The sequence below is a fragment of the Rhipicephalus sanguineus genome, chromosome 4 (genome assembly GCF_013339695.2).
Source record: "Rhipicephalus sanguineus isolate Rsan-2018 chromosome 4, BIME_Rsan_1.4, whole genome shotgun sequence".
Taxonomy (NCBI): Eukaryota; Metazoa; Arthropoda; class Arachnida; order Ixodida; family Ixodidae; genus Rhipicephalus; species Rhipicephalus sanguineus.
Window position 1 is genome coordinate 184,764,486 of NC_051179.1, and position 24,375 is coordinate 184,788,860.

Below are 24,375 nucleotides of genomic sequence, written 5' to 3' on the forward strand. Positions count from 1 at the left end.
TTTTCTTTTTTTTTAACCACGTAGAACAGCAGCATTTCACTCGTGCTTCATCCAGACGGTGCACTTTCGGATTGGATTCATGGGGGTGCCCGGAGCGCACCCAAAGATCTTGCCGAACTTGTTGAAGTTCATGAGCGCCACGTTCACCCTGCGCGCAAAAAAGTTGTGTCGCTTACGAAATATATTACTCGATTTCCTCGCTGAAGTTGTTACTCGAGAGAACCCGCGGACTACTTGGCATATTTCCTTAACTGTAGTAAGTTCGTCCTTCGCGATAAAACCAGAGACGGGAAAGCAACACAGAAACGACGTGAACGGGCGTCGACGCGAGACTATTTAATTTGAGACATACAAATTTGTCTGTCTCCTTGAATTCTGAAACTACTTGCACGATTGAGTTGTCAGCTTTGCAAAGATTATTTTTTGTAGTTTAAAAATCACTTAGAATAACAGAGAGCTGAGCTAGTTGGTAAGTATTCACTCTAAAAAGACAGGGCGTGCAAACACGGACACAAGAAAGTTGTACCGTCATAGAAATGAAGAAACGCACCTGATGATTGAAGCATGACATATCGAGAATAGTGTTAGCGCATGCGTGAGCCAACCGTCGATTAACTTGCATAAAGATGAAATCAAATGCCGTAACAGTTATCTTCCACGTAGACCGTCACGCGTGCCGGATTGATAGGTTCGCCTGTAGCATGGGCATGCGCAGATAAGTTTTCGTGCCTTCTTTCTTTTCCGCCGTTGTGCGTCTCTTTAGTTGTTAGTCGGCGTTTGTGGTGTCCTGACTTCTTTCTTGTGTCCGTGTTTGCACGCCCTGTCTTTTTAGAATGAATACTTACCAACTAGCTCAGCTCTCTGTTATTCTAAATACCGGTTTTTGTTACTTTACACACGATTTAAAAATATAAATCCTACTCGCAAAGCGAAAAGGACGCTGGAATCGGTCACTATATTTTACGGTCTTTTCATTCAATTCATACCAGGATCTAATCCCACGTTCAGGCCAGCTGTCGGGCCCTTTAAACGAAAAGCGCTTGTCTGCGTCCCTTCTTGTCCTTTGTGTTGCTTCCGCGTTATTACGATTCTGATTAAACGAAAAGGAACGCGTGAAAGGGAGAGAGAAAGAAATAGAAAGAGAAAAATAAAGTGAAAGAAAGAAAGAGAGAGCGAGAGAAAAGCGATATAAAGAAAGCGAAAGAGAAATATAGAGAGAAAAAAAGGGAATAAATACATGAAAAATAGAAAGACAATTAAAGAAAAACACGGTGAGAGAGAGAAAGAGATAGAAATGAACAGAGACAGAAAGAGAGAGAGAAAACAGAGAGCTAGACAAAAAGCGACAGAAAAAGAGAAATAGAGAGAAACAAGAGAGGAAAGGTAGAACGAAAGAGGAAGCGGTAAATAGAAAGAGATAGAAATAAAGGGAACAAAGAGCAAGAAAGATGAGAGAGCGTGAAAGATGGATCGACAAAGAGAGAAATAGAAACAGATAAAAAAAAAGAGATACAATAAACAGAGAGAAAGAAGGAGAAGAAGAGAAACAACGAAGACCGCCCAGCTCCGCTCTTCTTTCAGGCTCAGTTGGCACCACTAGTGCGAGCTGCCATAATTGTTTTTTGCTTTGAAATTGTTACGTTAAAGCCACGAAAAAGCCTCATTATTGATATGGGTCATGTGTTATACAAGCCAACGAAGTGAAAACGCATGTTTCACAAATTCACCTGAAATGGTAACACGCATACAATATAAAGGAGACAAAACGAAGGAAATCGAAACCCTCGACAGTATAGTTTCTTTCATCATCATCATCGTCAGCTTATCTTGTTCACTGCAGTAGGAAGGCCTCTCTCAACGGTGGCGCAACCAGAACATTTTTTTCGGGCGGTGGGGGGAGGGGCGTCGATTACCTTTATGCCTGTTCGTGCGTGTTTGTACGTGTGCGTATACATGAAAAACTCAAGGACGCTGTCAAGCACTGGGTTTCGTCCAGACCACAGGAGTTCTGGGAACAAGGAATCCTTCGGCTCGTTTATCAAACGGATCGTTGTGCTCAGGCCCACGGTGTATACTTTGAATAAAGTCTTCATTTATACCCAGTGTTATGGAAACTTGCAAGTATCCTTCAAGTCTTTAGAAGTTTAGATGGGCATGTCCGTTCGTGCAAGCTGTGTTAAACAGCAAGGAGGTCTGATCGTGACAAGGTCCATGCAAAAGCTATATACGCTGGAACTCCGTAATTAACTTCATTGCGCCGCCGGGAATGTTGTTTTCATCGCGAGCGCCAGCGGGCCGACAGAAGAGAAAAAAGAAGTACCAGCGAGCACGAGAGGAGAAACGGGGACATCGGAAGACTAGCAGGGTCTGAATGGCCTCACTCAGTGTTAAATAAAGCCCTTTTTTAATCACCCCGACGGTATCCAGTTCTTCAACAGGTTCTCCACGCCATATCCCAAACAAGTGTCGTTTCGTAATTTCGTACCTTTTCATTTGAACACCCCTTGTATATACTAAGATACTGGCTACGCCCGCTTGTTCGCTGATCCGCTGTGCTGTCTTCTTGCCGCTCACAGTTAGGAGGAGGAATAAACGTTTATTGTACGAAACGGTGTCGCGGTGCTAGTCCCGCGTCTACCCTAGGTGGGAGGTCTCCTCATTCCAGGAACCCTCTGGCCTTCGCTGCCTCTTTGGCCCTGGCGACGAGACGTCGTTGTTGGTCCAGGTCCTCTGAGGCGAGCTTGGCCTCCCACGCTTCGAGAAGGTCCTCGTTTTCTTTAGCGGCGTTACTGGCATTCGGCGAAGGCGTTGCGTCTGTCTGTATGCTGCGCGGGCACGCGAGGATCATGTGGGCCAAGGTGTCAGGTACGCCGCAAATTGGGCAGAGGTAGTCATGCAACGTTGGGTACACTCTGTGCATCAGTATACCGTGGGTGTAAGTGTTGCTCTGCAGTCTTCTGAGTATGGTGCTGTCCTCTTTGTTGAGCTTTGAATGTGGTGGGGGGTACTCTCTGCGTTCTAGCCTTTGATGTTGCAGTATTGCAGGGTATGTGATGGGTACGGGTTCAGCCTCCGCGGACGCAGTCCCGGCGTCTGGAGAGTGGGAGGGGATAGCCCGGAAGACGTGATCGCGGGCTGCGGCGTGTGCCGCCTCGTTCCCCTCCAGCCCCTCGTGCCCAGGAACCCATGTCACACAGGTGTACGGCATCGGAGTGCTTCGGCACTTCAATATCTTCAGTGCTTGTACAGACACACGACCTTTGGTGTAGCTTCGTATGGCTGCTTGCGAATCTGTTAAGACGACAGCTGCATCCAAGCACGTGGTGGTTGCTAATGCAATTGCCGCCTCTTCTGCAGTTTCTGGGTTTCGGGCGTGAATTGTGGCAGATGCGAGCTCTACGCCCCGAGAATCTACGACGCTCAAAGCGTAGGCGTTTCTGTCGTGATATTTGGCTGCGTCTGTATATCTGGCGTCCGGATCATGGCTGTGATTTCGCCGTAAAACATTCACTCGGGCCTGTCTTCTTTGCTTGTGACGCGTAGGGTGCATGTTGCGCGGGATTCGTGCAATGCAGAGAGATTCGCGCATGTTTGGCGGAATTCTTTCTTTTCGGTCCGTGGCTGTGTCGGCTACAAAAGTTTCGCCGTAGTTCAGCCGTTGAAGCACTGATCTTCCAGTAGACGATAGCTTTAGCCGTTCCAGTTGACTAGCCTTGTGCGCTTCGGCTAGTTCCTGCCAGGTGTTGTGTACGCCCATCTTGAGAAGTTTCGCAGTGGAAGCCGTGAATGGGAGCCCCAAAGCGATTTTGGTGGCCTTACGTATTAGGATGTTGAGCTTCTCCACCTCTGCATTCTTCAGCGCGAGATAGGGAGTGCCATAGGTTATTCGACTGCTGAGGAGAGCTTGCATCACACGTGTCTTGTTCTTTAAGGCCGCGTCTATGGTTCGCAATTCTCCTGACTAGATGCGTTAGCTGCGATAGCGTGCGCTGTAGTCGAGGGAGTGTGGCCGCCCCGGACCCATCTTTGTGGATGTGGAGCCCCAGCACGCGTAAAGTTGCCACTTTTGGGATGGGCTTTCCGTTTAGGGTGACGCTGGGATCGGGTTCATTGTAGGCGGCTGGCCGTCCTCTCGTTCTAGACTTCAGGATGAGATGTTCCGACTTTTCGGGAGCGCATCGGAGGCCGCATTTTTGTAAATACCTCTCGATGGTATCTATGGCTTCTTGTAGGCGCATTTCTTGCGTTCCGGTATTTGAGGCCCTTGTCCATAACGTGATGTCGTCTGCATAAAAAGCATGTCGTAGGTCTGGTATAGCGTCGAGGAGGCTGGGTAGTTTGATCAAGGCAACGTTGAAGAGCAACGGCGAAAGGACCGAACCCTGCGGAGTACCTCTGCTCGGTAGTCAGAAAGTGTCACTGCGGAGGTTGTATATGCCCACTGTTGCCGTGCGATGCGTGAGAAAATTCCTCACGTAGTTGTATATCCGTGACCCGCAGTCCAGGTGTTCGAGATTGCAGAGAATAGCGTCGTGACTGACGTTGTCAAAAGCTCCCTTTATATCGATGGCTACAATTGAAGATTTGCTTTTGGTGCTCAGATGATCGATAAGGTCTTCCTTGAGCAGAAGGAAGATGTCTTGCGTTGATAGGTGTTGCCTGAATCCGAACATTGTGTTCGGAAAATATCCCTTGTCTTTGAGGTACGGAGTTAGCCGGTTGTGTACCATGTGCTCGAATAGTTTCCCTACGCCCGAGGTAAGGGAAATTGGTCGCAGGTTCTCGATGCTGAAGGGATTGTTGGGTTTGGGGATCATGGTGATCTCCGAGTGTTTCCACGTAGCAGGTATTTCTCCGCTTTCCCAGCATTTGTTGAAATACTGGAGTAGGGCTTCGGTGGCCTGCTGCGGAAGGTTCCGAAGATGCTTGTTGATAATGCGATCCTTGCCTGGGCTGGTATTTCTGGTGCGTGTAGATAGTGCTGCGAAGAGTTCAGTCTCCGTAAAGGGTTCGTCAAGTTCGGGGTTTGGTTTTCCACTGTAGGCACTGTCGTGTGCCGTCGTGGTTATGGGTGGGTCTCCACACAGCTTCTTCTGAACGTCTCGAAGGAGGTTCTCCTCTGATCCGGCGTAGTTGTGTACGAGCCTGCAGAGGTTTTGTCGCTGTTGCGTCCTTGTAGGTCCGCTGTTGAGGAGAGCGCGAAGGATGTGCCACGTTTTCTTCGTGCTTAGAGTTCCCTGTAGTGCGTCGCAGAATGCATACCGGCTCTGTCTTCCTAGCCTCTCCGCATAGTCCTGCGCTTGTTCAGTGAGCAGGGCGATTCTCTTCTTGAGTTGCTTATTTAGTTTCTGTCTCTTCCATCTCCTGAGAAGAGATCTTCGGGCTTCCCAGAGATGGAGGAGGTGCGTGTCAACGGCTGGCGCTTCCTCATTCAGCTGAATTCTCTTGGTGTGACGTTCCGCCGTGTCGAGGACATTCTTCATCCAGTCGTCTATGTTCTCGATGGTGGTCTGAACATTTAGATCATCTCTGAATAACTTCCACTCCGTTATTTGGGCAGTGCCTATCCTGGCGGGCTTGCGAGTGTGAGCTACGGTTAATTGGATGATGTGGTGGTCGCTGCCTAGCGTTTCTGGGAGACGGTCCCACTCTGCCGAGCGCACGTTTAGCGTGAACGTGAGATCAAGATTTGTGTCTCTGGAGACACTATTTCCTACCCTTGTTGTCTGGAGTGGATCGTTCCACAGAGTTAGTCTGTGCTGCTGAGCAGTGTCGTGTACTCGGGCGCCTTTCTTTGTGGTGATATGGTAGCCCCAAGCTGTGTGAGGGGCGTTGAAGTCGCCCATTATAACGACTTGATGACCATCGGCGCGTTTCTTCAGTTCTCGTACCAAGAGGTCGAAGTCTGGCAGTTGGTCTTTTGGGGGGCTGTACACGCTCGCAATGATGAGACTCTTGTGCGATTTCCTTTCTGGTATTACTTCTATTACGGTATGTTCGATAGGTGTGTTCACCGGTTCCAATTCCTGTACCGTCAGATTCTTTTTTGTGAGTATTGCCGTGCGCTTTGTTTGGACGTGGGCGTTGTAGCCTAGTAGCCGGACGTTCTCTGTATTTGTTTCTTGTAGTGCTATAAGGTCAGGTGGGTCCTGCTTGACAAATTCTTGTAAGGAAGCATAGCGTGGACGGTAGGAACGACAGTTCCACTGCCAGATGCGGAGAGTTGAGAGCGTGTTTGTCGTCCTGTGATTAGGGACCGCCATCTTCAATCGGTTCTGGTCCCCCCTGGCACTCGCAGGAAGGTGAAACTGAGCGAGAGGAACTTCGGCCATTTGCTCGTGCCCGCTTCCTGTCAGGATGAACGTCACTCAGTGAAGCGTTGAGGTGCTCTTTGGTGATGTAGGTCTTCTTCACGTATGCTATAAAATTGTTTAGCTGCGCTGCAAGTCCATCCACTTTGGCGTCTAACGTGGTAATCTTGTTGGTCACGCTTGTGGTGAAATTTGCTATTGCTGCCTGTACAATGTTCTCAACTGTAGTGTGGATCCTTTTCATGAGAGTTTCTTGTAAGATCTGGAATCTTGTTACGCCAATAATTACTGGCTGATGACTTTTAGATGTGAAGCATTTTATAGCGGAGGTCAAACCGGTGGTGGTGTGCGGCGTGACCACCCTTACTGCGCATGCACAAACCCTCTCCCTTTCCCCTCCCCACATTCCCTCTCCCCTTTCCCCCTCACCACTCCTCCTCTGAAACGCAGGCTCTACCTGCCGAAACACTGCTTCGCATCGCCTCATGGTCTTCTTTAGCGGGAGATGGTGTGTTTTTCCCAAAGGGCTTATTTTTTTGTACATGGACTCAAGCATGGGAAGACGCAGGTCGCCAGGCAAACAAACGAACGCAAAACGCCCGCAACAAGGTTTGCGTTGCCCAGCGCAATCTAAATCGGCGTAATAAACAGCACACTGACCGAAACCTGGCGGGGCTGACCCTTCCTTCCAGGACCATGTCACGGAGCGCCGTTTTGTCCATGTTCTCGCAGAGGCCCTGTTCGACCAAGAGAAATAAGACGCGCCACGTTGGACGGCTGATTGTGACACTGTAATATCGATATCCCTTTTCGCACATCATAAACACGGTTAACAAACTACCGTGAAACGGAAATGCTACCGAAATTTGCACAATCGAATAAATGGGTTTGACGCTTCCTGCATAACCAGCCGAAGGTGCGTGCAGTGAGCTGTCGATTATTGAGCTCACACAGCATACGTTAGATCCATACACGAATGTGTGCAGTTCAGCACCTAGGGAAAATTGCGTATTGCGGCCCCCTGCATTTCATTCCAAGCCTCTGACGTATCGCGACTTCAAGTGAGAAGCCGTATCGAACCATGGCACGGATTAAAAAAAAAGCTGACGCATGTTAAGTAATCCGAAGAACGTACCAGTGCGTAGGAGAGGAAGAAGACCTGGTTGAAGGCGGTGCCGTCTATGTGGTGGATGGTGTGCTCCTTGAGGGAGCTGGCGTGAGCCTCGCGGTACGCCTGCACACACACGCGAACGATGACAACAAAAGCTTTTGCGCTTTGCACAGGCTCGTTTGACTGCGTTACGCGAGTCACGTAAAATATCGAAAGTTTCCCGGACCAGGCTCTGTAGTCGGTAATGAGCAAACAGGCTGCGCCACCGTTCTGAACATTTCCCCATTTAATCCACTTGTTCATTTCGTGTATTTAGAAACCGGTGTCACTCATCTCCTGTAGCATCTTATGTGGTGTAACTTTGCGGTACAACAAAGTTTGAATAAGGGTACATATACCAATAAGCAGGAAAATATTTGCACGGCAGTGGCGCAGCCAGGGGGGCGGGGACCACACCGGGCCCGTGATCCCTCCCCCCCCCCGGAATTTTTTTCTGCCATGTGTTGCAGAACACGAAATGACACTCGACCATACTTACCTGCCCGGACCCCGCGTCATATCAAGGGCGTGCTCCCCCCTCCCCCCTCCCCCCCGAAAACAATTTCTTCCTACGCCACTGTTTCACAGTACATATTTAGCACTGCCAAGAAGGAATACGAACCAGATAAAACGAGGCAAACGGATCGTCGTCTTTAGGGACTTCGGATGTGTCTTGGTGCACCGACACCTACATCATCTTCGAACGTCACGTAGAAATACATTCCGTATTTATTTATTTATTTATTTATTATTTATTTATTTATTTATTTATTTATTTATTTATTTATTTATTTATCACAGTACCCACAGCGCCCAAGGGCATTACATTGGGGGGGGGGGATACAATATTTCGACACAGAATACAGATTTCAACACTTCAACATTACAATAAACACAATTCACTGTCAACATACGTACACAACAGTAATCGGGTTCATAGTACAGTTTTTTCCTTACACAACCGCGCGAGTACACTACTGGAGACCCAGCAGTGAATTTGAAAATGCTTAATGTGAAGTAATGTCCTCTACTTCCGGAGACAACTTATTCCACTAGCTTAGCGTCCTGGAAAAAATGACATTTTAAATGCGTCAGTCCGGCAGCTCATTTCCTTTATCTTACTGGCATGATCTAGTCGCTGCGAAACGTAATCTGGTTTGTGAAAGTATTGCGAGGGGACCAGAGCTGTTCGGTTATGAAATACGTTGTGAAAAAGTTTCAACCTCAGATATTCCCTTCGTTTGCGTAGAAGTTCCCAACCAAGCCTTTCTTTTGCTTTTGAAACACTGAAACTCCTGGTATAATGAGAGCAGACAAACCGCACAGCTATGTTCTGAATTCTTCCTAAATTGGACACGTCACCTGCCTTCCACGGATCCCACAAGCGTAATCTAAGATAGATCGAACGTTAGACATGTATAGTTGAGTCTTGGCCTCAAATGGTAACTTTTTTGCATTTCTGCGCAGGAAACCTAGCACACGTCCGGCTTTAGTTGTGACGTGATTGATGTGACGGCTCCAGGTCCGGTGTGAAATATACACCAAGATGCTTGTGTTCGCGAACTGATAACAGCCTGGTTGAATTTACAACATAAAATGAGTCATGGGGGCCTTTTTCCTAGCGAAACACATATGCACTGTTTTTTTTTGCATTAATAAACATACGCCACTTATCACACCATTCTAAGACCCTGTCGAGGTCGTTTTGAACAGTAGTGCAATCACGAAAGCTATGTATATTTCTGTACAAAACACAGTCATCGGCAAATTTGATATGTGATGAAATACCGGAACAAATGTCATTTATGTAGATGAGCAACAATAGCGGACCCAAGACTGACCCTTGGGTCACGCCAGAGGACACATCAACTTCCCGAGATGTCTTACCATTGATAACGACCTCTTGCCTTCTCAAATTTAAATACTCGTTTATCCAGTTCACAACCGTATCGTTCACAATATACCTTTAGTTTTTCAATTAATAAAGAGTGGGGAACATTTTTAAAATCTAGGAACAAGCAGTCAACAGAGAAACCCTTATCTAAAGCACAGGATAAGTCGTGCGTCAATTCAAGTGATTGTGTTGTACAGGAAAAACGACTACGGAGGCCGTGCTGTTGAGGATTAAGTAAGGAATGCGTGTTCATACGAGTCATAACATTGGTAAACAGAACATGTTCAAGTATTCTGCATGCAACATTTGTAAGTGAAATGCGCGCTCCACTCTTGTGAACAGGCACTACGTTTGCAAGTCTCCAGTCATCGGGTAATGAAGATTCTTCTAAAGACTTAGGGAAAATGACGCACAAGTATTTAGATATTTGGCGCGGGCACAAAGAGAGCAATACAGGTGACAAACTATTGGGCTCAGTGGCTTTAGAGGCATTCATGGATTTGATAATAGTCTAGATCTATTCCATACCGGTCAATCACAATATCGCTCATTTATTCAGCCACCACCTCAGTGGGCCGTACAAAAGTGTCAGTCGTGTTAACCCGACGGGTGTGCATTGAACTGAAAAATGAGCTAAAGCATTCAGCTTTTTCGACATCATTATGGATGGTGGTGCCATTGCTTTCAAGGGCCGGAATCGATAAGATAAAAAAATTTCCACAGTTCCTTGGGGCGTTTATTTAGGCGCAGGTGAAATATATGAAAGAATTTATCTTTAGCTTTTTCAAAGCCGCTTTCATATCTACCGTTTTTCGCTTGAGTTCACCTCTAATACGTAACGAGGGGGTTTTCTTATAAACAGAGCAAAGACGCGCACGCTGCCTGGCCCTACGTTTCACGTCACGTGAATACCATGGTTTACTTCTGCTGCGCCTGGCAGTGAGAACCCGTGATGGCACATGCTTTTCGCGTAGTTCCAGCAATTCTTTCTTTAAATGTTTGCCACAATTCCTCAACATTCATAAATTCCGCCTGAGTTTCAAATGTGCCGTAGAAAGAGTTTAGAGCGAGGGATATATCACAGACGCGTGCTTTCCCATTGCTGAAAATTCGACGGGCGTTACCGATTGGATTTTTCACGTATTGCAAGTCCATATCACACAGGACAGCGTCATGATCGCTTATGCCTGGCAGCACTAGTGTTGATCGCGCCGACTCAGGCGCATTGGTGAAGAGCAAATCTAAAACATTTGTTGCTCTTGTGGGCTCCTTTTACTTATGACCGTTCGCGCCCCCTGTGGCCCCATTTCTGTGCGCAAGACGACAGACATGTCTGAGCAAGAATCTCGCACGGCTGTGACAATTAAGCGCTGCTTTTCAGCGGGTACGTACTGCTTCTGTTCCATGCAAGAGCTGTTGACAGTTTAGAATAGCATTTTGTTCCAGGGCCCCACGAGACCTGCTTACAATACTACTGATATTGAAGCATGGTCGCTAATCAAGCAATGAAGTTTTTACTAAATTAGTGGAAACGTACCTGTAAATAATGGGAAATTTCGAATAATAGAATATTTGATTCAATCTCGGAATTTGATCCCGCGGTGGTTCAACGATTACGGTGCTCGGGTGCTGACCCGAATGACGCGGGTTGGATCCCGGCCGCGGCAGTCGCATTTCGATGGAGGCGAAATGCTATAAGCACTCTTACAGTGCGAGGCCAGTGCACGTTAAGGAGGCGGTCCGGGACGTCGCTTCGGGACGTCAAACCTCATGAACGAACCAATCAATCTTTGAGCCTAAGTCAACACTGATATTCCGATACTGCTTGAACAGTTTCTACATGCTTTCCATGACTGACTGTACGCGATATATCATAATATTGAACAGAAAATAAGCAAATTAAATAATACATTGAAGATTACGTAGGAGTGAACAACATGCTGTGTCACGCAACCGCACTTTCAGCTCGGCATAAAAGGGGCGCTAAATGCGACACCTAAGTAAACGTTGAATAGAAATATTACGCAGCTTCGCTGATCTTTATGGAATGGAAGGGCCGATGATTTTTCACCGTCCATAGGTTGGCGCCTTCTCACCTCTTCAAGTATGAACCAAGCCCAGAGAATTTTCTACATAATTATAGACATGTTTAATTCCAATAAATGCTGATCAGTAACAATAGTGGCACCATGCACCGCGATCTCTCCGAAGTAAAATGCTTTTTTTCCTCTCGCATTTGGCGTAGCCGTATAGACAGCACCAAGAACTGGGGAGTGCTCGGAACGGCCGCAGCACAAATGTACAGGAAATGAAGCCCAAACAGGGTCAATCCGCTTGTGGCGCTGCGATCGGTAGTCTGCAATGTGTCGTCGTTTAAGAGCTGCGCGCGGCTCCGCCAAAATGGTGCAGGGGTAGACTGCCCGCTTCCCACTCAAAAGGCCCGGGTTCGAATGGCAGCTGTAGATGGTGGGTTTTTATTCTTAGTGTACCTTATATAGCTGTATAAATTTTCCTTTATTTCTTAAAACGAGCTTCTGTTGCTACGTATTGCTACAAAAAGTAACCCACAATGTGAAATCTCGTTTCGAGTTTCGCATTCGCAAAAATCTCGGAGGACATGCTTTACGTTTTTGTTGAATCTCGGGCGGTGCCACTGCAAATAACTACGCTCTAAGGTCCCTAGAGGACATTAGAGCGTAGTTATAGAGGTACTTTACTACGCTCACTGTCAAATTTCTTTTATTTTACTTCACATTTTGCGTTACGTTTTGAAGCAACACGTAGCAACTGAATCTAGTTTTAAGAAAAAAAAGAACCAATACAGCTATAAAAGGTGACACTAAGAATAAAAACCCGCCATGTACGGCTGCGATTCGAACCCGGGACTTTTGAATGGGAAACGGGCATTCTACCCCTGCACCCCTTCGGCGGAGCCGCGCGCAGACGACACATTGCAGACTACCGATCGCAGCACCACAAGCGGATTGACCCTGTTTGGGCTTCACTTTTCGAAACTCGTTCCGAGCTCTCCCCTGTTCTAGTGCATTCTAGTTAAATGCAGGCATCATTTGGCCAGTGAGGCTGCTTTTCCAACATTATAAAAGGTACATGATTGCATATTTGATTCAGAATACAATTGCCATTAAATATTGCCACACGCCCTTCTTCGGTTATTTTTATTTAACCAGTCCGTTGCACACGTGACCGCTGCCTTGCGCGAGCCACGCCCTAATGTCTCGAAACCTTCCAGATTATTTTAGAATCTTCTTATAGGCTTGAACACGCAAACGCGAACAGCTGAGATTATTCTGGAACTAATGCGGCCACCAGCGATAAGGCTCGAATGTCCGATGCCGCATGTATAAATGCCGACGCGCCTTACTGCAGATCAGATTATCGACGGCCGACGCTCCGTTCGCCGCTATCAATGTACAGCGTGTATCGCTTGTAGTTTCACTTCTCGCTTGCCAGACAAGGTTCGCCCAAATGAAACGTTTCGTCTTAAATTCGCCGACCGTTGCCTTGTCCAACGTCACGACCACGTAACATCTGGTGGAGGTGCTGTTCGTTCATGTTCCGGACGCCCCGTCAAGCCGTTAACCCAGTCCAAGTCAAGAAGAAGACATCGACGCCAACCCCGACTTGCGAGCCAGCCGCAGGCAACAATGTCTACCACCAGAGTACGGGCTTCTACTCGATAAGACCCGGAAGACAAAGGCCATGACCACGACTGCGGCAACGATTACAGCCACTGTGCCACCGCCCGCGACAGTCGTGCTACAACAACGCAGGGAGCGGCCAACTTTCCGCGCATCATCATTTGAAGACCCGGAAAGCTGGCTCAAAGCGTACGACCACGTCGCCGTTTTCAATACCTGGAGTGGTGAGGAGAAGCTACGCCACGTCTACTTCGCCTTTGAAAACGCCGCTCGAACCTGGTTCGAGAACCAAGAGCGAAGCATTACAACGTGGGATATTTTTCGCACCAGGTTCCTAGCCACATTCACAAGCGTCGTACGCAAGGAGAGGGCCAAGGCTCTGTTCGAAACCCGTGTGCAGTTGCCAAATGAAAATGTGGCGCTCTTCACGGAAGAGATGACCAGACTGTTCCGCCACGCAGACCCTGCCACACCAGAAGAGAGGAAAGTTTGCGTTCTCATGCGAGGAGTCAAGCAGGAGCTTTTCGCGGGTCTGATGCGGAACTCAATGTCCAAGAATTTGTTTCGGAAGCAACGACTATTGAGAAGACGCTGGAAATGCGCAACCGGCAATACAATAGTCGTTCTACGCCACACTTCACAGAAGTCCAAGGGCTCTGCTCCAACGACCTCCGTGAGACGATTAGAGCAATTTACGGAAAATCCTACCTTCATCGCAGCCTCAAGTGGATTCTATTGCTGATTTCGTGCGCCAGGAGATCCAGCAATCTCTGGGCGTTCCTCAGCTAGTAGAGCCGCAGCTGTAGGCTATGGGCTACGCTGCTGCAACCCGACGCAACGCCCCCTCCTCGCCCACGTCAAGACGCCGCGCCGCCGCAGTACCGTCGCCAGACACCGCCGCCGCCACTGACGCCCTAGCGGCCGCCTGTCAGGCAGCGCTATGCTCCTAAGAAGACCGACGTTTGGCGTGCCCCTGACCATCGCTCAATCTGCTACCACTGCGGGGAAGCTAGTCACACCATCCGCCGCCGCTGCCAGTACCGACAGATGGGACTGCGTGGTTTCGCCAAAAACGTGCCACGTCCAGAACGAGGTGAACGGCCACGTGACATCGCCGACTATCTCACAGGAGCGCAATGGATCCCCCAAGGACCTTCCCGATCGCCGTCGCCAGGCCGCTACGTCTCTCCCCAACGACGACCATAAGCTGGCCCAGCCTGGGGCCGGTCACCTAGCCCGTATCCGGAAATATAAGGGCAGCAACCGATGGAGGTTGCGGTTGTTCTACGACAATATACCGAAGATCCTCCGTTGCCGACTACGACGCCGCGACGAAATCTGAAGAAAATGCCACAAGCCGAACGGAGCCCTGGAGTCGAAACTTCGCGGCTCTTAGAAGACCTGACGACGCAACGTCAAAGCCGCGGGACAAACCGATGTAGCTGTGATCCGACGCGACGACCTAACCGCAACGCAAGACGACGAACTAGCAACCTTGACGTTCTTATCGACGGGCACAGCGTCACAGCTCTCGCCGACACCGGAGCCGACTATTCTGTCATCAGTGGACCGTTCGCCACGAAGTTGAAGAAAGTCAAGACCGCCTGGGTAGGCCCCGAAATTCGGACGGCTGGAGGTCACCTAGTAATGCCGGCAGGAATCTGCACAGCGAGTCAACATTAAGAACCGGATTTATCCCGCAAGCTCCATAGTCCTACAGCATTGCTTGAGAGATATCATCCTTGGTATGGACTTCTTGGGCCTTCGTGGTGCACTCATCCACCTGAAATACGAGTTGATAGCAATATATCCACAGAAAAAGCACTACCGCCGCACATGCCGCCAGTAAAGCACGCCTTAATATCTGGGGTTTAACGTCCCAAAACCACTATATGATTATGAGAGACGCCGTAGTGGAGGGCTTCGGAAATTTCGACCACGTGGGGTTGTTTAACGTGCACCTAAATGTAAGTACACGGGCCTCAAACATTTTCGCCTCCATCGAAAATGCAGCCGCCGCAGCCGGGATTCGATCCCGCGACCTTCGGGTCAGCAGTCGAGCGCCATAACCACTAGACCACCGTGGCGGGGCAGGAACGCACGCCTTGGATGTGCTGGAAAACCAGGTCACCATTCCCCCTCGCTCCAGCGTCATCATTTCCATCGGAACTCAGAAATCAGCAGGCCTGGAAGGCTTCGTTGAAGGCGACCACACCAGTTGATTAACCGCGAGATTTGCGTTGCAAGAGGAATAGCCAAGCCGCGGGGAGGGAAACCAACAGTGATGCTCCCAAACTTCAGCGACGAGTACAAGCACGTGAACAAAGGCACGACGGCCGCCTACACCGAAGAAATTGTGGAAACCACGCTTTCGCCCTCACCGATTCTTCCGCGCCTACTCCTCGCTTTCGACGTCAATCCCAGCCTTCCGAAGCATAAGCAAGAGCAGGTCAAAACCCTCCTCTTGCAATACAAGCACTGCTTTTCGTTGTCGTCAAGAAATCGTCAGACCCCAGTCGCAAAACATCGCATCATTACAGAGGAAAATGCCAAACCACTCCGTCAGAGCCCGTACAGTGTTTCGACGCAAGAACGCGAGGCCGTAAAGAAAGAAGTCGACGAAATGCTACGCGAAGACATCATCCAGCCGTCCAGGAGTCCGTGGGTGTCACCCGTGGTGTTAGTGAAGAAGGGCGGAACCCTACGTTTATGCGTCGATTATTCTCGCCTGAACAAAATCACAAAGAAGGACGTGTATCCTCTACCACGTATAGACGACGCCCTGGATCGACTCCACAGCGCGAAGTAGTTTTCGTCGACGGGCCTCAATACCGGGGCTGGGCAAACATACTTCAATATTGTATCGCGACACGATACAAGATACCTGGGCAAGAAGCATTTCAGATACAAATACAAGATACTTCCGGAATTATTGTATCCGATACGATACTTCCCAAATATACCTTAAGATACTTCGATACATTCGCAAATTTGCTATTATAGATCTATGTAACGAAGCAGCAAAAGCCAATGTACAAAGTGTTTATTTGAAAATTTCTTAACTGCGACCAAATTTGTTTACTTTTAACGAGATATCCGTTTGTATCCCGAAAGTTTCGTCTTTCTTGCAGAGTGCATAACCTGCCACGGTGGTCTAGTGGTTAAAGTGCTCGACTGGTGACCCGCAGGTCGCGGGATCGAATGCCGGCAGCGGCAGCCGCATTTGCGATGCAGGCGAAAGTGCTTAAGGCCCGTGTGCTTAGATTTAGGTGCACGTTAAAGAACCCCAGGTAGTCGAAAGTTCCGGAGGCCTCCACTACGGTGTCTCTCAATCATATCGTCGTTTAGGGACGTTAAACCCAACAATTATTATATGTTCAAAGTATACTAGTTTCATTCCGAAACAAGTGCGATTTGTTTGGCTGCTTAACATCATAGCTCTTCATACGCTGCGCTATCAGTGGTTTTTCCTTGATACTATTGTAATTAATGAGTGTCACTGCTCTGCTTGGCGACCAGGTTGCCACCTACTTGCAAGAACGTCATTGAGGAGCCTCCGCACGATGGAGCAAATACCGCTTTGCTGTCTTACATTGTCCTTAAAGGCCAACTCCGACCATTTTTTTTGTCATGACCAAGTAATGGTGCTTTTATGGTGCTTTTTTTTTATTTTAATGGTGCTGAGACGCTCCTGTCACGGGCCCGATAGCAGAAATACTCGGCAAATTGGAGAATAATTTTAAATAAGCAAAAAAAGCCCAACACCGAAACCGAAACCCAACCGAGCATACTTCGCGTGACGTATAAGCCGGTAAAAACCGGAAATCATGCAAAGCATGCCGGTCCCGCCAGCGCGTAGTACGAAAGCTGCGGAAGCGGCAAAGAGCAGACGCTCAGGGGAAAGATGACTCCGTCGGAAATATATCTTGTGTGTGTCTGACCGTGCTGCGCGCACAAGCTCCTCGGAGCTGTCGGAAAATGACGGCTGCGATTCCGACGCATTTGTAGGCCAACTAAAATCGCCATTCCATTCCTCTTCGATGAAGTGGACACACCTGTTTAGTTCTTTGCTTGCCTGGTTGCGCATTCCACCGCCAGATGGTGCCACCTGTCCAAGCGGTTTAAAGGGACCGACAACTGATTTTTCTCGACCCAGTTTTTTACGGCGCAACAGGAAGCTCACCCTTCGTAGCGTTTGTAGCTGCAGTGGTTTATCCGAAAAGCACGTGGTTATTTTATAAGCAGTATTTTCCGATCTGAAAGGCTCCAAACACGCATGGAGGCTTGCTCCAGCAACGCTGAGAATTGATAGCGATGCCGCTAGCCCTTGTGAAAGCTGTCGTTGTCTTGCTTTCGCAGGAGTTACTGTAACTACGCTTAACCACCTTTATTTTGAGCTTTCCAACCATTTTTGAAAAAAGCAAGCTGTTACAATGAGATGTGTGGCTTTATACACCTTCCCGGTATTTATACAGCGTTGTGTGCGCCTGCGCCTGTGTCATGGATGGCTTGTCCCGGCGTTGTTACTCTCTCGATACACGAGCCAAGCCAAGTAATCGAAAACGTAACTGTGCATATGCACGGCCGCACCGAGTAGCAGCGCGCGTCATTTCTGAGACGAAGTGTAGGTAGCAAAACTATGTCGCTCCAAAATCTTAGCGACCTGGAAACTGCGTGCACGGTTGCACGAGCACGCTGAAAAGTTGCTCAAGACGCGCTGACGAGCATGGGATCATTAAGTCACGCGACGGCAGCGCCACTTTATTGCATACTACTAACGCAGTCCTATATGTACATTATTATGGAGTAATACCTTTTAATTTAAAGGAACGAACAATAATTCAATACTAACAAAAAAATCGTCGACTGCGTACAGCAATCAACGGTCACGTGGCCGTCTTCATCGGTTCATTCATGTGTTTGGCGCCAGAGGCGCCACAGGTCATTTCTCGCGCCTTTCAATTGAGAAATAAAAATATAAATCCATCTCTCACGAAAAAAACAGGGTTGGTTTGAGTCAGTGCAACGGACAATCTTTACATCAGTGGAGTCAACTCATTTCATATTCTGGGCAGTTGTCGGTCCCTTTAAGCTTGTGGGGCCGCGATCGGGAAAAGTGCTATCGCTGAGAAGTTTGCGGACTAACTAAAGCTTCTTATTATTGCTATGGCAAGAGTGCATAAGTTTGGCAATAGCGGCGTTCAACGTCGCGTTGATAGGGCTGAATGAATTTAATATAAGCCAAGTACGAGCCACCTTTTCGCACCAACGGTACTAGATTAGGCTACGTTATTTCGCACGACGCGCAGCTCACCGTATACCCATAGGCCCGGTGCACCCTATATATGTTACGGAAAGTGTTTTCGTACGGTAATGTTCACGCATGCGCACTTTCCGTGCGGTAAACCGGCATTGTTAGCTCTAATATAAAGACGCAGGGTAATCGTTTGGTGCGAGTGTTTCGTGACTGCCAACGGGGAATCGTGTGCAGCCCACAACGCGACACCACTTGCCATCCATCGCACGCATTACCACAAGGAACTGAAATTCACACGCCCAGCCAACGAAGCGCTCGCCAAACACATGCGATTGTTGCCTTGCGGATAGCAGACGCTCTAGTGGCCCCTCGGTTCCGTCACTTCCACTTTAACAAAAATGACGTCAAGCACACAATGTTGCCAATAAATCTGGGAAGCGAGGTGAGGAGAGTCGGGGCAATCAATAAAATTCATTTGTAATTAATCTGCTATGTCTCCAGCTTGCAATTTGGCATAAATAACGGGAACGTGAAAAGGAACGTACCCAGCGAATTTTATTGAGGTCCATTGACCTCGAAAAATCGCCGGAGTTGGCCTTTAAGATTATTACCGTTTTCGTAATACAGCATCGGCCGACAGGTGTAGAGCAGCTACAATGCTGGTATCGATATTTATTGTGGTAGCGACAATCAATTGAGGACATAAAACTGCAATGATTTTTTATATCCTACTTATCTGCTGGTGTAAAGCGTTCGCTAGCAACATGTTCACTAACATGCAATCTTTTACCCTTTTTTCTCCCAGATAACTTGACCACTAGACCATCATGGCGACAAGCATCTAGCATTGACACTGGTGGTACGACGGTTGTTAGAATCTCAGTTGCATATAAGACAATCTCATGGTTTGTAAGTCATGCTTAACTCCACGAGATCTTTCAAATCGCTGATGTGTGAAAGTCGGGAGACGCAAGTCACCCCTTTCTTGCATTCTTGACACTTTGCAACGAAGCACCACGCAACACAAACTTCGATAACGACACTATAGCGGTATCAGAATTTGAGTCAAAGACGCCGCAGGCATTGCAGTACGCAGCACAGTACCGTTGCCACGAACAAGTGTCATGACACCGACACTACTAAAAAAGGCAGAAAACAGAGAAAACAAAAGGTCCGCTGCGCGTAGACGTTCGCGCAATTGTTTTTGTCGAGATGGCTCTAGCGGCATCACGTGACTCTGGTTCACCAATAGGGAATCGTGGACCTAATCGCCGGGGCTCGCTGGAGCACTCTGGCGGAAAAAGAAAAGAATGTCACTGGCGTTAGTTTTATTGAGGTGGCTTAGTGGCAGCAGTATCAGCTTGAAAATTGAAGTTCATCCAACGTTTATTGCTTCGCAAGGTGGTGTTTCTACTGCAGTATCTTGTATCTTAAGATACACGACACACTATTGGATTTATCGGAAATACAGATATCGATACTCGTTTTGAGAGATGTATCGCGATACAGATACAAGATACCCAAAGAGTATCTAAGATACATGTATCTTCGATACTGCCCAGCACTGCTCAAGACCGGCTACTGGCAAATCGAACTCGACGGGAGAGACCGATAGAAGACAGCCTTTATAACACCAGAGTTCAAGTTCGAGTTCGAGTTCATGCCGTTCGGTCTTTGCTCGGCGCCTGCGAATTTCCAACGCGTAATGAATGCAGCACCGGCGAGCTTGAAGTGGCAAACTTGCCTCGTGTTCTTGGACGACGTCGTTGCGCTTGCCTCAATCTTCGAAAGGCACCTCCGGCGCCTTCAAGCTGTACTTCAAGCAATCAAAACCTCCGAACTCACCCCGAAGCCAGAAAAGTGCCACTTCGCGTGCGAGGAGCTCTGGTTCTTGGGCCACGTGATTAGCAAGTCTGGAGTTCACCCCGACCCACGGAAACAGCTGCCATCGCTGCCTTCCCGCCGCCCACAAGGCTGTATGCCGATTTCTTGGCTTGTGCGCCTATTACAGACGTTTCGTCAAGGGATTTTCACGGATCGCCGAGCCGCGAAAACCGAGGAAAACCGACGTGGAATTTAAGCAGGGAACGGCACAAGTCGACGCATTTAAAGATCTCAAACGACGCCTGAAGACGCCGCGCCGATACTTGCGCACTTCGACGAATACGCTGACACGGAAGTCCACACCGACGCAAGCAGCGTAGGGCTCGGAGCCGTCCTAGTGCGGAGGACTGACGGACACGGAAGGGTTGTCAGTTATGCTAGCCGGTCGCTATATAAGGCGGAAGCCAAGTAGTCCACAACAGAAAAGGAATGCCTTGTCATCATCTGGGTTACATAAAAGTTTCGCCCCCATCTTTACGACAGGCCTTTCGAAGTTGTGAGCGACCACCATGTTGGCTAGCTAACTTGAACGATCGTCTCGCAAGGTGGAGTCTGAGACTTCAGGGATTCGACATTACCGTCGTTTACAAGTCCGGAAGAAAGCACTATGACGCCGACTGCCTGTCTCGATCGTGCCCCCTTGACCCACCGCCGCAGGACGATAAGGATGGTGACTACTTCTTGGCAGGGGCGTAGCCAGAAATTTTTTGTTTTTTTGGGGGGGGGTTCAGCCATACTTTATGCATGTTCGTGCGTGCGTTTGTATGTGCGCGTGTATATACACACGCAAGCAAATCTGAACAACTTCCGGGGGGGGGGGCTGGTTCGAACCCCCACCCCCCCTGGCTACGCCCCTGCTTCTTGGGAACCTTAAGTGCTGATGACCTCGCCGAATGACAGCGAGCCGACTCGGAACTCAGGGGCCTTGTGGACCTCGAGGGCAAGGCCACCGTTTTTAAAGGTATTCGAGCGAGGACTGGCGTCGTTTTTCTCGCGGAACGGCGTTCTCCTAACGAAGAACTTCTCGCCACTCCGGGCTAACTATCTCCTCGTAGTACCAGCTCTACGTACAGAGGTTCTAGAAACTTTGCATGGCGATCCGACGGTTGGACACCTTGGATTTTCCGGCACGCTTGCGAGAATACAAGAAAAGTGCTACTGGCCTCGCCTCATTGCTGACGTCATCCGCTACGTAAAGACTTGCTGAGCGACGGAAGACACCACTGACTAGGCCAGCCGGATTTCTGCAGCCTATCGAGCCACCTCGCTGGCCTTTACAGCAGATAGGAATGAACTTCAGTGGACGACATGATAATGAGGGACGCCATAGGGACGATTACGGAAATTTCGACCACCTGGGGTTCTTTAACGTGCACGTAAATCTCAGTACACGGGCCTCAAGCATTTTCACCTCCATCGAAGAAGCGGTCGCCGCGGCCGGGATTCGATCCCGCGACTTTCGAGTGAGCAGTCCAGCACCGTAACCACTAGACCACCGTAAAGCCCGAACTGCGAGCGCTGTCTAATGTATCAGACATTAGAACATTCAGTATTTCGCGGCTGTCCTCCCTTCGTGTCAGTGCAGAAGACAGGGTCCTCTAGGCTGGCTGACATGGGAGTGGAAGCATTAGCTGAAAGCCGCATTTCCCCGGAAATATGCGACCATCCAGTATTACGAAAATGCTACAAGGGCAGTTATTCAATATCAGTGGACTGTATGCTAGACGTTTGGTTAACAGATGCGTAAAGTTACGGACTATGAAAAGGGCCTGATGGACCCTATTCATAATCCGCGAGTGCATTTCCTTGCGCTGCTCATTCCCCCAACTAATGGCGGCACATTTCGTGCTTCAACTGGAGACGGGGTCAGTGTCACGTGCTGGTGTTTGTCTATTTGCCTGCTCATGTCATGAGAGCTCAGTCTACATTTTACGCGACATAGCGCAAGCAAACTGCGCTTGAACACGCTGTTTGCAGAAGTCACTAAGTGCCATTGATTGGGCTAACTGCATCGTAGGAAAGCTAGATTTACAATTATGAAAGGGTGTATGCGCTATAAGGCGGACAGTTGGGCTAGTGGACATATAGGAAAATAAATGATGCTTATTAGCGTCCTTAACTGTCCTCTTTACGATGGTAATCATGTCTTATTAAATAAACACGGATCACTTATTTCTGTCACCATCATCATATTTCATCACTCTTTTTCACCCGCTGCATTTTTCCCAGAGTAGAGTAGCAGGCCGGGGCGTACTAGCTCAGGCTACCCTCTCTGCCTTCCAACAAATTTTCTCTCTTTCTTGCATTAATAAACAATTATCATTTATTTGCTAAAGAGCAAAATATAATGGCAATAGGAACCAGCCAAGAAATAAACAACGCATATTCATAGGTCGGCAAAAAAAAGTGGAGCTCACTCAGACTCACTCAAGAAATATATTTTGCTCTGAGGGCTCACTCAGACTCAGACTCGCCAAAATTTTACTCAACCGGACTCACTCGGACTCAGACGCACTAAACTTCTTCGCAACCGGACTCACTCGGACTCAAATTCACTAGAACATTACTCAGCCGGACTCCCTTAGACTTGCGGCTGGACCTCAGTTTGAGCCTGAGTCCGTTAGGGTAAAATTTTGCTGCTTCGATCGCGGTGTCAATGCTTTTTAACACCAATATCTCACAGAATTGGTGCTCTACGATACGCCATTTGATCTTGTACTGTCTTATACGAGTTATCAGTGGTTTGAATCCAGTGAGGACATTTTTATGAAATACGCGACTCACATGAGATATTTATATCATGAACTTCCCGTAGAGGATTTGCGGGGGAAGTCATGGCACTCCCTTTCCCCCTCCCCCCCTCCCTTCCTCTGGTTGTCACGTCTTAGAAATGGTTCCGCGCTGTACTGTTTAGTTCCATGGAATACCAGCTAGCCTTCATACCAAGCTGAGTATGGGCTCACCTCATAGATGGGCGCAATGACCATGTTGTCCAGGATGTTCTCGGGTAGTGTCGACATGCCGTCAATCTGCGTACGAATCGACATTTGTTACGGAGCAAAAGCAAAGTGACTGCACAAAACACACGAGCAGTGGCTACTGTTATGACGTTAAATCGAAGGTAACCTTTCCCAATCAGAAATCCTTCTTTGTTTTCTGCCGGAGCCAAGTTTGTTGTAAACTGTGTGTGCATATGTGTGTGTGTGTGCGCGCGCGCGTATGCGGAGCATTTGGGAGCACTGCAATCACAGCGTGCAAGCGACCATGTCACGTGGTATATTTTTGTATTTCGTAGGCATCTGTAGTAAGTAAAAAAAAATCAATCAATCAGTCCATCAGTTTCATTATGACATAACACGTTAATTTTTAATTAACGTGTTATGTCATAATGAAACTGATCGACTGATTGATTGATTGATTTTGAACAAACGAAGGTCCCAAAGTACGAGCCTGCAACGGGACTCTCGGTGTAGGCCACATATTGCCACGCGCAGTTCTTTTTCTATTCTTATGTAACCGGCCTGTTACACGAGTAACCATTGCACTGCACAGGCCGCACCGGAATGTTTGGGAGACTTCCTGATAATTTTATACTCTTCTGATAAGCGAGAAAAACTGGCCACCCTGCATACAAAGTGTCATTTGAAGGTGATGGATAGCAGAATCTTGGAAGAATGCTAACATCTCAACCCATAAGAAAATGGACGTCAAGAACTTGAAAAAGTAAAAGCCGATCAACTTACTGTCCGTTGTATGAGATACTTACAAAGGTAAAGGCTAATAGAATCAGGACCGTTTAAATTCAATCAAACAAAGGACTAAGCAGGATTTCGTACAGGCTACTCGATAATAGACCACATTAACAGCATCAATCAGGTGATAGAGAAAGGCGCGCAATACAAACCAACCCTATATATAGCCTCCATAGATTCTAGAAAGCATTCATTCGGTTGAAATCTCAGCAGTCATGCAGGCAATACGGAATCAGGGCGGCGACGAACCATATATAAAAATACTGGAAGAAATCTACAGCGGCTTCACAGCAACCATTGTAGTCTCATAAGAAAGCGACCAAATTCCAATAAAGAAGGCACGATCTCCCCAATTCTATTCACCGCGTGCTTACACGAGGTTTTCAGGGCCCTAGAGCGGGAGCAGTTAGAGGAGAGTACCAGAGTACCTTAGTAACCTGCAATTCGCTAATGACATTGCGTTGACGT

The 24,375-nt window shown here is 48.2% G+C and overlaps 1 protein-coding gene across 1 annotated transcript; it reads right to left on the reverse strand.

The window, feature by feature from the left end:
* LOC119390959 (endothelin-converting enzyme 1) lies at positions 1–23,179 on the reverse strand. The gene is made up of 4 exons (XM_049415510.1): positions 23,119–23,179; positions 7,447–7,545; positions 6,972–7,048; positions 1–148 (listed from the first exon to the last, which is right to left on the reverse strand). The coding sequence occupies exons 1-4, from the start codon at positions 23,173–23,175 to the stop codon at positions 37–39; spliced, it is 345 nt and encodes a 114-aa protein (XP_049271467.1). The 5' UTR covers positions 23,176–23,179; the 3' UTR covers positions 1–36.
* Between the last annotated feature and the right edge of the window lie 1,196 nt (positions 23,180–24,375).

Coding starts and splice junctions, on each gene's coding strand:
- LOC119390959 (XM_049415510.1), bottom strand. CDS start 23,175: ATGTCGACACTACCCGAGAACATCCTGGACAACATGGTCATTGCGCCC. Junction 7,546..23,118: donor TCATTGCGCCCATCTATGAG/GTGAGCCCATAC, acceptor GTGTGTGTGCAG/GCGTACCGCGAGGCTCACGC. Junction 149..6,971: donor GTCAGCCCCGCCAGGTTTCG/GTCAGTGTGCTG, acceptor TTTTGCGCGCAG/GGTGAACGTGGCGCTCATGA.